The sequence below is a fragment of the Lichenostomus cassidix genome, chromosome 11, assembly GCF_008360975.1.
Source record: "Lichenostomus cassidix isolate B80296 chromosome 11, HeHo_3.0, whole genome shotgun sequence".
Lineage (NCBI taxonomy): Eukaryota > Metazoa > Chordata > Aves > Passeriformes > Meliphagidae > Lichenostomus > Lichenostomus cassidix.
The window spans coordinates 6398075-6413282 of NC_139492.1; the positions used below are offsets into that span (position 1 = coordinate 6398075).

At 44.9% G+C, this 15208-nt stretch overlaps 1 protein-coding gene across 3 annotated transcripts in view; it reads left to right on the plus strand.

Moving 5' to 3' along the window:
• NLRC5 (NLR family CARD domain containing 5) overlaps positions 1–14136 on the plus strand; it is a 36296-nt gene extending 22160 nt beyond the window's left edge. For all 3 annotated transcript variants that reach the window (XM_085071557.1, XM_085071559.1, XM_085071558.1), the window contains exons 29-48: positions 512–601; positions 1515–1580; positions 2093–2176; positions 2252–2335; positions 2928–3014; positions 3456–3536; positions 4082–4165; positions 4535–4618; positions 4855–4938; positions 5619–5702; positions 5795–5878; positions 6553–6636; positions 6942–7025; positions 7882–7965; positions 8651–8734; positions 9494–9577; positions 9698–9781; positions 10254–10337; positions 10833–10916; positions 11343–14136. In XM_085071557.1, the coding sequence (XP_084927683.1) occupies positions 512–601; positions 1515–1580; positions 2093–2176; positions 2252–2335; positions 2928–3014; positions 3456–3536; positions 4082–4165; positions 4535–4618; positions 4855–4938; positions 5619–5702; positions 5795–5878; positions 6553–6636; positions 6942–7025; positions 7882–7965; positions 8651–8734; positions 9494–9577; positions 9698–9781; positions 10254–10337; positions 10833–10916; positions 11343–11424 (1666 nt within the window). In that variant the 3' untranslated portion in view covers positions 11425–14136. The remainder of the gene's footprint in view (positions 1–511; positions 602–1514; positions 1581–2092; positions 2177–2251; positions 2336–2927; positions 3015–3455; positions 3537–4081; positions 4166–4534; positions 4619–4854; positions 4939–5618; positions 5703–5794; positions 5879–6552; positions 6637–6941; positions 7026–7881; positions 7966–8650; positions 8735–9493; positions 9578–9697; positions 9782–10253; positions 10338–10832; positions 10917–11342) is intronic.
• Positions 14137–15208: the final 1072 nt, after the last annotated feature.

Below are 15208 nucleotides of genomic sequence, written 5' to 3' on the forward strand. Positions count from 1 at the left end.
TAGTGACTCAGGGTCTGATCCAAAACCTGCTGAAATGAGCAAAAGTCTTTTGATTAGTGTCAGCAGGAGATAACAAAGACCAGAGTGGGGTGGTGTGACAGAAGCCGACCCAGTCCCCAGAGTTTTCAGTCCATCGTTTTTCTGTGTATGCCAGAAACACATTTTTCTGTGTTGTCCTCATTGGGTAACTCAAGACCTACAGGTGCTGTGAGCTGAGCTGTGTGAGCTGAGCTGTGTCCTAGAGCAGCCTCTCCCCTTTCTGATGGGGCAGTAAACTCTCCAGCTGCTGCTGCCTCTGAAGTGCCAGAGGCAAACTGCACTTGCTGTGTCCCCCAAGTCATCAGCCCTGTGTCCTGGATGGGTTCTGTGCATGGAGCACAGCTGAAGGGGCCTAGCACCCCACAAACTGCTCCATCTTTGGTGCCAACTTGAATTCTGCCTCTGTGCCTGAGGAGCCTGGGGACAACCCTGACTCCTGACACCTGAAAATCTTTCCTTCTCTTTTGGGCAGTCTCAGCCATAATGGGATTTCTCAGGATGGAGTTCTGCACCTCATAAATGCCTTTGTCACCTCTGGAAACACCACTGAAGTTCAAGTCAGGTGAACTGTTTCTCTTCATTAATTTCTGTTTTTTCCCTGCTTGTTTTCCTCATAATTATTGAAAGTTTTGTGATCTTCAGGTAATTACAATGAGGGCCATGTTTTCAACTACCTTTATGTCCAACTACCTAAAGCTTTTTTTTATGTCCATTTCTAATGGCCAAACATAATTGCGAAGCAGAACTATCATTCCACAGGGCCAGGGTGTTTTTGTGTGTACAGACACAGATATTCAGCTGTACCAATTATTGTCATGTATGTATCTGTTAATGAACCTCTTTAGGGCACAAGTTAGCATTTGCTCTCTAAGCTTCTCTTCAGTATGTTGAAATTTCAGAGGCAACAGAAAGCAATTTCCCATGTTCTTTACTTGGATTTGCATCTTTATCTCCTTTCCTCTGAGGCAAAAATGTCCCATGGGCTCTGGGCCTGTTGCTCTGGCACAAAGTGCTTTTCTCACAGATTCATTCCAGTCACAAGACTGAGCCATGCTGCCCATCTGTGTGACCTTATCAGTGTTTGTGTTCATGGTCTGCCCTGGACCAGTTTTAACCAGGGGCACTTCCACTCCTTCCTGCAGTTAGATGTGGGTACTGATTGTTTGGGCTATTTTAAAGTAGATAAGTCTCCTGCTGTACCTCTCCCCAGAGCTCAACAGAGAGTGCAGAGGAGGGAGATAAAAGCAGGACAGGCAAGCATTGCTTCTCCAAACACCATTGCTGTCTTATGCCAATTTAGCATTATTGAAGCATTTCCCTGGGCTGGTTTATTGTAGAGAGAGTTGATCTGGGCCAGGTACCTCTGTCACTGCTGTGCTGGGTTGCTTTCTGGAGTTTGGTATCATTAAATTCTGACCACTGGGAAAAATAGTAATTATGCCTCCATATCTTACACTCGTGTCTTCTCTGTGCAGTTTGTGCTTCAAAGCAACTTTAATCATCAAGCTGACAAGCAGAGATGACCCAAGAAAGATTTTGAGGTAATGTTACAGACTTCTTGTGGTGATGTCTTTGGCAAAGGTGCTGTCCTTTTTCTACGGACAAGGCATACAAAATCTCTTTTTGCACCTAGCTGCTGGCATGATGATATTTTACACAAATAGCTGACACATTTCCTTTGATTCACCTTCTGAGAAGAGCTTTCTTACATCACAGAGAATCCCATATCCCTTTCTCTCTCTGCTTCCCCACTGACTGTTCCTCACCTGGGCACCTGTAGGTGTGCCTCCAGTCCCTGACACAGGACAGGGTGCTACAAAAAGCATTTTTTGCCATTATAGCATACAGGTATGTTCTACCAGAATATCTCAACAGATGCTTGTGAAGTGTTGTCACAATCTTTTTTTTTTTTTTTTTGGAAACCCTTAAAGGTGTTTAAGATTTTAGTGCCATCCTTCTTTCTCTGTGGGCTTAGGCTGTGCTGCCTGAGATTTCTGGGTCAGAAAGCCTGAACTGTGATGAACTAAGACTGTTCTCCTTCTCATCCTTTCAGGCTTGCAGAGTGCAACTTCCAGCCAGAGCACTTGGAAAAGTTGTTCCTGCTCCTGGAAAAGTGCACTGGTCTGACAGAGTACAAGTGAGTTAGTGGCTCTTGGACCCCTTTGGGTGGGCTTGTTTGTGAGTTGTTCATTACAGTGAGCTTTGGTTCTAGGTCCTCAAATAACAACATGACAGTCCAAGCTGCTGAAAGACTTTTGCATTCCCTGAGGAAGGATCTGGGGCCTCTGAAAATCAGGTACTGTGTCACTGTGGTGTTTTAGATAGAGATCTGAGGTTTGTCTGATATTCCAAGGTCTGTCATAAAAACAAAAGCGAACTGTGCTTCTTTCAAAGACAGGTAGCATTGGCCTGAGAAATTCCCTGGGCTGACTCTAAGTTATTGGTATTTTACTTTATCTCCTTGATTCCTTCTAAGCATCATATAAAGCTCTGACCATAAACTGTGCTGTCTCTGCAGACCACTGCCAGCCTTACAGAGAAGGGTGATAATTCTGGTGAACCCATTCCTACTGCCAGAGCATCCTGCAGTTTACCTGGGTAGCAAATCCTCCACTTCTCCCAAAGTGTGTTGTGTTAGAGCACATGAGCCAGGCTACCTCTCCTTGTTGTCACAGGCAGGGGGCAAATTGATATTTGGGTTCTCCTCTGCAGGGAAACTGGGTTATTTCTGCCTCTTCCCAGCTTGCACCCTGTTTCCCATGCAGACATTACTCTGCTAAGCCAAGCAACCTTTCCATGTATTTAGAGTGTGGAACACTCAGCTGACAGAGGCAGAGATGGATCCATGGGTGTGAATAAAGCAGAGCTGCCTGTATTCTGCTTTGCAGCATAGAAGAGCCATGGGTGTGCAAAGAGAGAGTTGTGAACCTTCTTGAGCTGGCTGTCCAGGCCTGTGGGAACATTACTGAGATCAGGTGAGTGGCACCTCAAGTTCTGGTGTCTTTCAGATATTTTCTTTTAGCTTGATACTCTTAAGGAAATGGGATTGATGCCAACACTGGATCTTCTGTTCTTTATTTTTCTCAGTCTTCAGTGCATTTGTGAGATATTAGCCACCTTGAAGCAATTTTAACCCAAATGGCTGGTGGGTAGAAGTGCTTAGAAGGTTTATGGTCACACACCTCAGAAGGTTTAATGGAAAGGAGACTATGTTCCTGGTTGCCCTTGAGAGAAAGGGGGACAATATTAGGCTGGATTTAAACACTACAAATCTCTTCAGAGATGGGTGGTTAGCATTCATGTGCCAGCATGGTCCTCTCCCATCCAGTCCTCCTGATTTTTCTTATGGAAAACAGTATTTTCTCTCCCTCAGGAGTTCACAGGCTTATGATGTTCTCTAATCTCTACCTTTCCAGGATATGTAAAGATAAAACCCTCTTCCAGTTAGTCACAAGTTTCCCACCCTGCCCAGAGAAGGTAGAATCAGTTATTAGCAGGTGAGAAAATGAATATTTATCATTATTTTCTGCTTGCTCTGAACATCACTGTGGGATGAAAATTATCTTCAGAGTGTCTAAGGCTCTGGTCTCCATGGGCTCTGTCTCAGAGTGCCTCTGTGCCACACATGTGGAAGAAACCTTATTCATGTGGGTATGTCCTTTGGGCTGCTCTCCTTCAGGCCCTTACTGGACCTAAACAAGGCAAAAAAATCCACCTACCTTCCTGGGAGCCCTCGGGAGACAGGAGCACTTTGAAGACTCTTAAGACCTGATGGCTTCTGCATGAGTGTGCAGAGGGAGCAGCATTAGTGTCCTTCTGCCTTTGTGCAGCTGAAGGAAGAGGCAGCTCTTGTCCTGGGCAGCAGGGATGAGCTGTGTTTCTCTAAACTGGACTGTGACATAAATGGGACATGGCAGGGAAGCCCCAGGTGGGGCTTGAAAGCCCTGATCTGTCCCTAATCATGTTCCTGGAGGGCACCAGATGCTGCAGGGGGCTCTGCTGATTGTCACTGACAGTTGTGTTGTGTGTTTGCATCCTGCAGACTCAGTCTGTACAAGCCAGAGATCAAGCACTCCTCGTTTTACCGAAGGCTTTGTGAAAAATGTGCTCAGCTTCAGGAGCTGAGGTGAGGTGCCAGGCATTGTAAAAGATTTTTTTGGGAGGGGAGCAGCTTGTCCTGGTGAAAGTAGCACCCTGAACACACAGGAGGGCACGGGAGAGGCCAGTGCAAGGTCCCAGTCCTTGCTCTTTTGGTCCCCTACTTGGAGTGTTTGAATTAGAAAAGACCCACAGACCTGATGGCTTCCTAGGGTATCCTTTGAAGTCCTCTAAATCTCCCAGTGCTCAGATAACCTGGAGCTCCCATGTTACCTTGCCAAGTATCAGTGTTGTCACTCCTTCAGTGTCCCAGCACTGCTGTGCTATAGCTGTGGGTTTGGCACAGACCTTTTGCCACCACTGAAAAAAGCTCAGACCTGTCATTCCCTCCTTGCAGATGGTCTCACGTGGAACTCCACGAGGATGAAGCAGAAATGCTAGTCAGGATCTTGCTGCCCCTTCCAGAGCTGAAGGTGTTTGGGTATGTTCCCAGCTGTGGTCTTTTCCACATATTTATTATTTGCTCAATACTGTGTCTCATGCCAGTCCTCTTAGTCCTACACACAGGGGGTGTAGAAATCTCTCCAGACTTCCTGGTCCCTGATCTCTGTGCTGTCTGGGATTTGGGATGGGGCAGTTTGCCTGTCAGTGGAGTAAACTCCTCTTTCTCAGTGTGCTGAGACCTAATCTTTCCAATTGATCCTTGCTGTTTTGCAGGCTGACCTCTAGCAGTATCACACCAACTGGAATTGATTATCTGATCTCAGGCTTGCAGAATTGCCAGGCCATTGAGGAGCTCGAGTAAGTGTTTTGTTACCAGGCTGTCCAGAGACTGCTAAGTCTTTCCTAGAAGCTTTAGTTAAAGTGCAGCCTGTCTTCTGCCTGTACTGCAGACAGATGTACTTTTTCTGATGGCTGAAGGAAGCAACAATTCCTTTTTATTTGCCATGAACACTGAGTGAGAGAGACAGAGGTCAGTAGTCCATGGCAGGAATTCCTGTGGAGAAATCAAAAGTTTTGGTAGTGTTTTTTACATAGATCTTGTCGCAGCTGGAAGGCAGTATTTCCCATGCAGTATCCCCAGAGCCAGCATTTCACTTCTGGAGAATTAGAAAAAGGCCACTTCTGGTGGCCTTTGCACTGAGGTGGCTTTTCCAGGCACCTACATAAGGCATCCTTCTGTGATGAAGTGCCACTGGACCATGTGTGTCACTGTCATGAGAGCCTTGCTGTCTTGTGGTGACAGTGGCACCTTGCTCCATGAGGGGCTCTTGCTCCAGAGGTTTGGGATTCTCTTGGTATTTCATCAGAATCCAGACAGGTCCTTTAGAATTGCATTAGAGAATAAAAGTGAAAATTATTCACAGGAACTAGAATACAATCACACATCTCTTCCACGCTTGTTCTGCTTCCCTCTGTGCTGAGTGCTTGCACAACTGTCCCTGGGTACTTAATTTTACTTTTGTTATTTCACCTTTCAGCCTGGGCTACATGAAACTCAGCAGTGCTGCCATCCCTGAGCTTGTGCTGGGGCTCTGTGAGATGCCATCCCTGAAAAGGCTTATGTGAGTATGTGACTGCAGCTCATCTCTGGCCCAGCTTGGGATGCTGAGCAGCAAGGGGTTAATGTCCATTTCTCTGGGGATGTTGTTTCCAGCTTGAACCACAACAATATTGGAAATGATGGCTGCTCCAGACTCGCAGAAGCCTTGAGGAATATGCCCAACATAGAAGAAATCAAGTAAGTTTCTCCTTTCTTGCAGAGAGGTGACCGTTAATGCCAACATTTGGAGAGAACCTGATGTGCTCATACACAGTGTTGTAAGAAAAGCAGGAAGGTTGCAAAATGCTCATTTATGAGGTACCTTGGACTTGAGGAAAACAGAACTTGATGTTCAGAAGAGGAGATTTTGGTCTTATCCCACTCTGTTTCAGTCATGTAGAAAATGGATTAAACTTAAATCTTCCCTGGGATCCACAACAGGACTAGAAAGTCTCTTCTGCCCTGGGAGAGCTTCAGACCCAGCATTTGCCCAATCTGAAAAGATCTGACTCTGGAGCCAACCCCAGGCTTGCTCTGCATTTTCCTCTCTCTTGCCTGACGCTGTTCATTCTCCAGTGTAGCAATTTGGAAAATAATAACAACCTGTCTTCAGCCTGTCTTGGTATTCTGGCTGAAGTAATTTCCCACTCATCAACAGGAGCCACTGATTTTGATTCTTCTTTGCAATTTTTTTAATTCCTCATTAACACCTTTTAATTTTATGTGAGATAGTTGAGATAAACAGCTCTTTGATTCTGCTGGCAAGGTCCAAGGTGTCATCCAGCAAATGGGACACATTGAATAAGATCTTGTACTTTGCCTGGCACTTTGCATTTTCCTTTACAACACAGCCTTCCTTCTCTTCTTTAAAGTTTAAGCCACAACAAGATTGGAGATCCAGGCCTGATAAACCTAGCTGCTGTCCTGCTGGAAATGCAAAACCTGAAGAAAATCGAGTGAGTCCTTTTGTTTTGGTTCAGCTATTTGGGTAAGCCTTGTAACTTTTTGAAAGTGAAAACCTGGAAATTACTTGAAGCAAGGAAAGGAAATTCCCAGGTCTGTCTGCGAGAGGGAAAACTGCTCCATCCTCACAGTACCTGCAGGGCCAGGAGTTACTCAGCACTTGACAAAAGAACTTAAAAATCCCCAGACCATTTCCCAGAGATCCAGGTCTCCCATCACACCAGACAAACAGTGAAATATCTTAAGCTGGTACATTGTGGTTCTGATTTAGTCACTGAGAGTCTCATGCTTATTTTAGCCTTTCAGGGAACTGTCCTAGTCCTGCTGGAGGAGAAAAGCTGATGGAAGCTCTTGCCCATTGCAAGCACCTCGAGGAGTTACTGTAAGTGTGGCATTTCCAATGTCCCTTTGAGAAGCTGGGCAAAAATCAAGGCATAGAAATCTGATATGGCTGCAATAAAGATCAGCTTTACCACTGATTCTTGTGAGAGCAGAGTAAAAACTCTCTGCTGCACAACACAGAAATGAGTGGTGCTGGGTGTGAAGGGTTTGGGGATTGGTTGCTGGATTGTCTTGAAGATTTCCAAGAACTGTACAGTCTGCACTAGTGGGCTAATGGATTCAAGAGCTGAATCTGCAGGTTTTATAGGCAGTGTCTCAAGCACAGGGGCTGTGCAGTGCCTGTTTTGCCCAAGAAATCACCATTAATCTATGTGGCTGCAAAAATGGAGGGAAGTGAACAGATAAAGGCTTTACACTGTCAGATATATTAATGTTCTGTTCCAGATGAGTTTAAAGAACATGTATGCTCATACATATTAAATAAATAAAATTTAAAAATAACAAATCGGAAAAAGTCACAGTGTAACTTCTGCAACTGTCCATGTAGCCTTCAGATGTGTGTGGACTAAGAGCACATATGAAAAAGTGCAATTTCAGTTCAATTCCAGCTCAGGTCAGCTCAGTCAGAAAGGGAGAGCAGTGTGCTCCTGGGAAATGCAGATCAGTTTTACTTCCCTGTTTAACTTCTGCTGCAGGATTGCAGAACCTCCTTGTTCCTTCTTTGTTCCTTCCTCCCACCCTCAGAGTCCTTTGAATCACAGACATTGGGTCCTTTCAGAGCAGTCCCAGGCACATGGGTGAGGAATGGGGGTCACACATCCATGTGGGTGACACACGGGTGAGGAATGAGGCTCTGGACTTCACTGCCATTAACACTTCATTTTTGCCTCTTCCAGACTATCAAGGAATGGTTTTGGAGACAGGACAGCAATGACACTTGCCCTCTGTCTGCCTCACATGACCAGCCTGAAGGTCCTGCAGTAAGTGTCAGCCTCTGCCCCAGGAAGGTTGGATATCCTGGGGAATGTGGGGATCATTGAAAGAAGGAATGGGAAAAGGCAGAGGCACTGGTGTCTTGCTTAGAGAGTAATTTCAGTGTCCCAGCATTGAGAAACCCTCCACAATGACTCTGCTGTAAGAGTTGCATAAACTCTTCTTGCTTAATCTCTTGAAGCATTAGCTTTAGAGATGAACCAGGTAGTGAGTATACAGTAAAATAAGACTTGAAATTGTTTTTGAGTATGTCAGTTTCTGGTGCCTCTGGCCTCTGGTTCTGGTGGAATGTAAGCAAAAAATGAGCATCATTTATGGATCCTCACTTTTTTGTGTAGGCACCTCTGAGTCATTTTTTTTCCACTGAAATCAATGATATTGTATTTTTAAAACTTGTAGGAATCTTTCCAGGGCTCTGATATGTAGGACTTTCTTGTACTGTTTTATGGTAACAAAGCAAGAAATTGGTGAGCTAGAAGAGCTCAGTGGGCTCAGCTAGCCTAGAGGTGCCTCTTCCAGCCTGTATCTAAGATTTCATCAAAACATAACTTAGAAAAAGAATCTCAGTGTGTGAGAGAGCACCTCTGGTTAGGCTCTTGGCAAGTTAAACATGAGCTTCTGTTACAGCTTTATTCCAAAGCAATCCTCCAGTGCTTATGTTTCCTTTGTTAGCTTCCAGAACAATAACATCAGGCAGGCAGGAGGGCTGGAGCTGGCTGGAGCCCTGGTGGTGTGTGGGCTGCTGGAAGAGTTAAGGTAGGTCATGGCAGGTGCACTTGGGATAGTGCCAAACTTGTCATAGCATTGCAGAGTGGTTTGGGTTGGAAGGGACCTTTGATCATCTCATTCCAACCCCCTGCCATGGACAGGACACCTTCCACTGGACCAGGTTGCTCCAAGCTCCATCCTTGGACAGTTCCAAGGATGGGACATCCACAGCTTCTCTGGGAAACCTGTGCCAGGGCCTCTCCACCCTCACAGGGAAAAATTTCTGCTTCCTAATATCCAATCTAAACCTACCCTTTGTCAGCTTGAAGCCATTCTCTCATCCTGTATCCCCATGCCCTCATCCAAAGTCTCTCTCCAGCTCCCTTTTAGCCCCTTTAGGTGTTGGAAGGTCTTCTTCCCACTCTTCCTTGCTGTCATTTCCTCTCAAGGCACACCAGTCACTAACTCCAGTGTAATTTTTTATTTCCAGTTTCACATGCAACACATGATGTGCTGCAGATCTGTCCTTTGACACAGGAATAACCCCATGTCTGCATGCAATTCCCTGCTGCAGGGGCTGGGGCTGTGAGTTACAGCAGGGCTGTCATTCCCATTGTACCAAGCAGGGAATCAACCTAAAATTGCTCTGTACCAACCTGGCTCATTCCTGCTGTCTACAGAGTCCTCACTTAGTCTGGGTAGTACTCATTAACTTGCAAGTTCACATAATTACGTTTTCGTGGTGGCTTTTCTCTGACTGTACCTGCTTTTCTGCACCCACCCAAAGATTTTCCATTACCCTTACAGTTTATCAGAAAATGCCCTCGGGGATCAGAGTATCCATGCCCTGTCTGAGGGGCTGCCATGCCTCAAACACCTCTGGAGGATTGAGTGAGTATTGGGGCATTGAGGGCTGCTGGGGCAGAGCATGGCAGGACATGGTGCTGTGTTCCCCAGGGTTCTGACACCAGCACACTGTGCCCTCTGTTTGTTCTCTCCCTGCTGCTTCAGCCTGAAATTCTGTGGAATCACTGATGATGCTGCAAAATCACTCTCCCTTGGCTTCAGACAGTGCCCTTCCCTGGAGGAGATAATGTGAGTGTGGGGAGACACTTCAGCACACACAGATCACTCTTGTTTCTTGTCTGCTCCTATTTGGAGCTGCAGGGCACTTCTGACCCTGCTAAATACTTGTTAATGCTTTCCACTTAGTACTTTTCCGTGGTAAATTTACTAATTGATGAAATACACTGATAGAAGGTTCCATGGGGTAAAGCTGTGTGCTCAGCACTCATTTCCATCTTTCACATCTCCATCCCTGAGCTTGCAGGACTCAGAGATAACCAGAGCCTGCAGACACTCCCTGGTGTCTTGTCATACATTGAAATAAATGGTGAAATGGAGGAAACTCCTCAAAATTAAGCTTGTAATCCAGGGGAATGTTTACCTGTAATGATAAGAGGGTGATTAGCTCCTGTAAACAGGCTAATCAATGAGGGGCAATGTCACAGTAGTGGTATTAGTGTTTATCCACTGCCTCACAGCTGGGATGTCTTGTCTGCCTTAGACTGTCTTGGAATGCCCTTGGAGATGGAGGAGCCCAAGAGTTGGCCAGTGCCCTCCCAGAGATGGAAAAGCTGAGGATGTTAGAGTGAGTACAGCCCTGAGAAAAACCCTGGGAAGTCTTTCTTTTTTCTTTTTTTTTTTTTTTTTTTTGTAATTGAGCCTTCAATCACAGGACTTCTGAAAAGGGAATGTACATTAGGAACAACAGCCACACAGGGTTCTGCAGTTTAACTTCTTGCTTAGGCTGCTCCATGCACCAAGGGCCAGCCTTGCATGGGCAATACACTTAGAGTAGCACTTATTTGATATTTTTTTAAATTTTTTTTTAATTAATATTTTATTCTATTTTATGTATTTTAATTTTTTAATTTTTCATTATATTTTTTAAATTTTTCAAATTGTTTTATTTATATTTGATGTTATTTTTTAAATTTTCAAATTTCTTTAAATTTTATTATTTTATTATTTTATTATTTATTTTATTAATTTTTTTAAGTATTTTGTTTTATTATTTTATTTTAAATAAATTAATAATAATAATTTAAAAAAATTTAAATGTCTCTTTTGGTTTTTAAAACAGCCTGGAGAAAAACCGCATTGGAGCCTGTGGGACCACAAAGCTTGCTGGGGAACTTGCCAAGTGCCCAGAAATTCAGTTCATAAGGTGAGCAGGAATCACAGAGCTCCATGGCTGGCTCAGCAAGGAGAAGTCAGAGTGACCAGTCTGGGGACAGATGTGACCAATGCTCCTGCTGCCCTGGGTTAGCTGGCAGGAATAGGGGATTGCAGGGAATGCAGACACAAGCCAAGTAAGCTGGAAGTTTTCTAGGACAGCTCCACCTCCCCAGAAAGTCCAGGAAAAAAGAGGAACTGAACAGCTTGCTGGCTTTAAATGAGGCAAAATGGAGACCCAATTGTGTAACATCCCCAACAGGAAGTTGTTGCATTTGTTCTTAAAAGTTTTCTTTCTCTCATTCCTTCTGGTTTCACCTCTGATGTCCATTCCTGTCCTGCTCTCTCCTGAGATCATATCTTCAGATACTTGGGCACCCTATTTAGTCCTGCAGTAACCCATTTGCTGTCCCTCCAGGCTGTGGGAAAATCCAGTGCCCAAGGACCTTGCTGAGAGCTTGACAAGCCAAGACCCAAGACTGTGTTTCTCCTTCAACTAGCAGAGAAGAGCTCTTGCCTGACTAGGAACTGCTCTTCATCTCCCTCTGCCCTCAAAACTGCACTGAAGAACTCAGGAACTCAAAAAGTTCCTACAAGTGAATACTGTAACTATTGGTCTTCCTTTTCTGCACTGAACCAAGCATGGACACTGGTTTTGTTTTTTGTTTCTTGTTTCTTTATTTGTTTGGTTTGGGGTTTTTTGTTTTGTTTTGTCTCTTGTGAGTTTTTATTGTACAGAAGAGCAAACAGCTGTAAAGAATTGCTGCTGAGCAGGTAATGCAGTAGTCTTGGTGTGAAAACACTGAATCTCTCTTCAAGAGTATAACTTTCCAGAAAGTTGTTAGCAAATTGTGATAAAAATGCTTATGTACTAGACACTATTTATTTATGTATTGCCCTAGTGAAAAAGGGACACCATCATCTCCATGCAAACTTCAACTGTGTTCAAAGTGAAATACTTAGTCTTTATTTTGAGGAAGGGGCAGTGAGTGATAGACCCTGAAAAAAACAGAGGCCATAATTAAGTTCTCACATACAGTCACAAAAAAGCAGATACAAGGTTTTCTCAGAGCTGTTAGATTTTAGAGTCATCATCCCTGGGAATGTTCAGAAAACATGTGGATGTGGCACTTGGAGACATGGTTTAGCACTAAACATGTTGATGCTGGGTTAAGGGTTTGACTCAGTGATGTCAGAGGTCTTTTCCAACCTTAACAATTCTATGACTGTATTATTCTTGGATGAGATGCACCTGGTCAGGCATTCAGAAAGCCAGCAGAGTATTTCATTATCTTTAATCAAGATTACAACACCTACAGGGTGTTGCAATAAAAGAACACACATCCTCCAGGAGAGGATGTAAAATTATTTACAAAATTGTAAATTGTTGGCATTGTTACAGATACACTCCAACAGGCTGCTTGAAAATCATCTGTAACTGTGTGAAATTTCTCTATGATTTTCAGGGAGAAAATCATAGAATCACAAATTGAGTTGGAAGGGACCTTAAAGACCTAATTCCAGCCCTCCTGCCATGGGCAGGGATGCCTTTCATTAGACCAGGTTTCTTAAGGTAGCCTTGAATACTTCCAGGGATGGGGCAGCCCCAGCTTTTCTTGTGAGAAGAAAAGAAAACTGTAAGAAAAAAGTAATGTTTGGTTTTGTTTTCTTCATATCAACATCATTTTCATACAAAATTGCCTCCATTTTGTGGCAAAAACTTCAGGGCATCTGAAATTTCAAATCATTGCCCAAAAATTATCAGATTTTGTACTGCGATAACAAGGAAATGCTGATATTACTATAAATTTCAATGAGAAACTGTGAAAGACTGAGGCTGGAGAACAGCTTGTAAGAAAACCAACTGCTCTGTGTGAGAGGAATGTGCTACTGGCTATTTTCATGTGGGGTTTTGTAGAGCTTTGTGGGGTTTTTGGACTGGTTGCACTAACCTTTTTCAGGAGAAGTGAGGGGTCAGTTAGCTTGAAATGTTGTCCCCATGAAAGATCCTTCAAGCCTGTACTGTCCCCTGAACCCCAAAGCAAACACGTCACTGGGCAGTGGATGTTGGACCTGTGGGAACTGCAGAGAGAAGATCCCAAAACCAGTTTGCTGCTCCATGGAGGAGACAGACTGCAGCTGCCTTTGGACTCATGGAACCCTGGCTTGTGTTGCAGGAGTGCAGCCACACTGTTCTCAGATATTACCCGATGTTATCATGTTTTCCGTACATGTTTGTGCTGTAAATATTTAAATCTTGTAGTGGGTCTATTTTTGGAACTTTGTTTGCAGCAGTGTTTGCCTGGGGAGATGTAACTGATCTGATTTGGGCAGGGCAGGCAGTCGGAATGAGCTGGAAATGCTGGTCCAGCAAACCTTTGGGCAAATGGTTGTGAGCAGCTGGTGCTGGTTATTCCTGGGGGAGCCACTGTCCCTATTTAAAGGTCAGCATCGTGCTCTGTGACACAGTGACGTGGTGGTGTAAAAGTGGGACACGTTTTGCAGAGACTACTCTGGAAAAGGTTGAAAAACAAAAACGAAGGATAAAAAAGAGGTAGTGAAATTCCTCATCAGGCAATAATTCAGTGAAGTGAGCAAATACCACAGATCTAAACACTGGCACTTAGGAAAAGCTTCACCAAATGTGGTGAATAGATACGAGGAAGAAATTCTTCCCTGTGAGGGTGGAGAGGCCCTGGCACAGGTTGTCCAGAGAAGCTGTGGCTGCCCCATCCCTGTTTAAAGGCAGGTTGGATGGGGCTTGGAGCAACCTGGTCTTGTGGAAAGTGTCCCTGCTCATGGCAGGAGGTTGGAACGAGATGATCTTTACGCTCCCCTCCCACCCAAACTAATGAGATGAGATTTGCCCCTGCAGTTCCCCTGATTTCTGAAGTCAGAAGTGTACATCTGTACTGCAAGGTTTGCAGTGACACAACACAGCATGCTGCAAATACTCTTGCAGCACTGCCCTTGAGATGTTAAAGAGTGACTCTGAAGTCCAACTGCACGCCTGCATTCCTCAGGCTCTTCCCCAAATTCAGGATTTCAGTCTGACCTGAAAGAGTGGCCATCCCAACAGGAGCCAGGGAAGGGAACTTGCAGGAATGCACAGCATCTTTTCCAGAACACCAGGTGTCAGCAAAACCCCAAAAACAGGGACTGTTGGCTAATCCAGTGGTTTCGGATAAAAACAGGCTCTGTGTTGTATTTTGCGTGTATTGGTTGCATTTTTTAAAAATCAGAGATTTGGACCAAGTTGGAGCACAGCGACACAATCGGTCTGTGGTTCATTTCTTCCATCTAATGCCAAGGACTTTTGGGGCATGCTTCCCACTTCCATTGTGCTTGTGATGTCCATGTTCCAGCTCGTGCCTGTTTCTGAAAGTTTCTGAGGGGGACTTGGGGGCTTTGTCCAATTCTGAGGGGTTAAATGAATCTTCTGGAATGCAGGAAGACGTGAGGTCGTTAGGGATTTTGTGTGATGGCCGAATACCAAACCAATTCCCAACCACCTAATTACCGTGGGCCATTTTTAGAGCTGTTACTATTAGGTTTCGGATTTATCATGGTCCAAAAATGGAAATGCATCAGGACTCTCTGCACACCCCTATTGTTTCAGGCTGCCTGCAGTCTCTGGAAGACAATGTCTGAGCTAGTCAGTACTGGTTTCAGACACAGAAGAGATTTTGCCCCCTGAGACCAGATCTTTAGAAAGAAATACTGTGCTGTAAATAAACACGCTGCTGGAGGGCGGGAGGGAGCCTGGATTTTGTGCTGGGAAGCAGCTGGAGCCAGGCTGGGCCAGGGAGCTGGAAATGAAGCCTCTGTTTCCCCTCTTCTAAAACCAGTGTCCAGGTAGCCCTGGACCTGCTGTGACTTGGAGGCATTGTGCTGGCAGGAGAGAAAACACAGGAAAAACTGATCTGGGAGAAAACAGGCATATTGGCATTTGTGAAATACCGTCTGCCTCTCCCTTTTCCCCTCAAAGTGACATTTTAAGCCTCAGGCAAGGAGGTAGGAGGGCAGGTCTGGCACAGACCCCACTTCTCCCACTGAATTCCTCTTTCAGGCACAACCTCATCCCTTTCAATGATGGTTTCTGGCCAGGTTTACACAGAAAGAACAGGGCTGCTCCTAAAAACTAGGCTCAGCTTCTAGTTGGATTTTGGCTGTCATGTTGCCTGTGCTGAGCAGGAGCCCTGGTGACCCCTGAGCCTGTCCTGTGGCCACTGTCTCACTCCTGGGGCTGGCAGAGGGAGCACCTTGTGTGTGCTAAAAACTTGG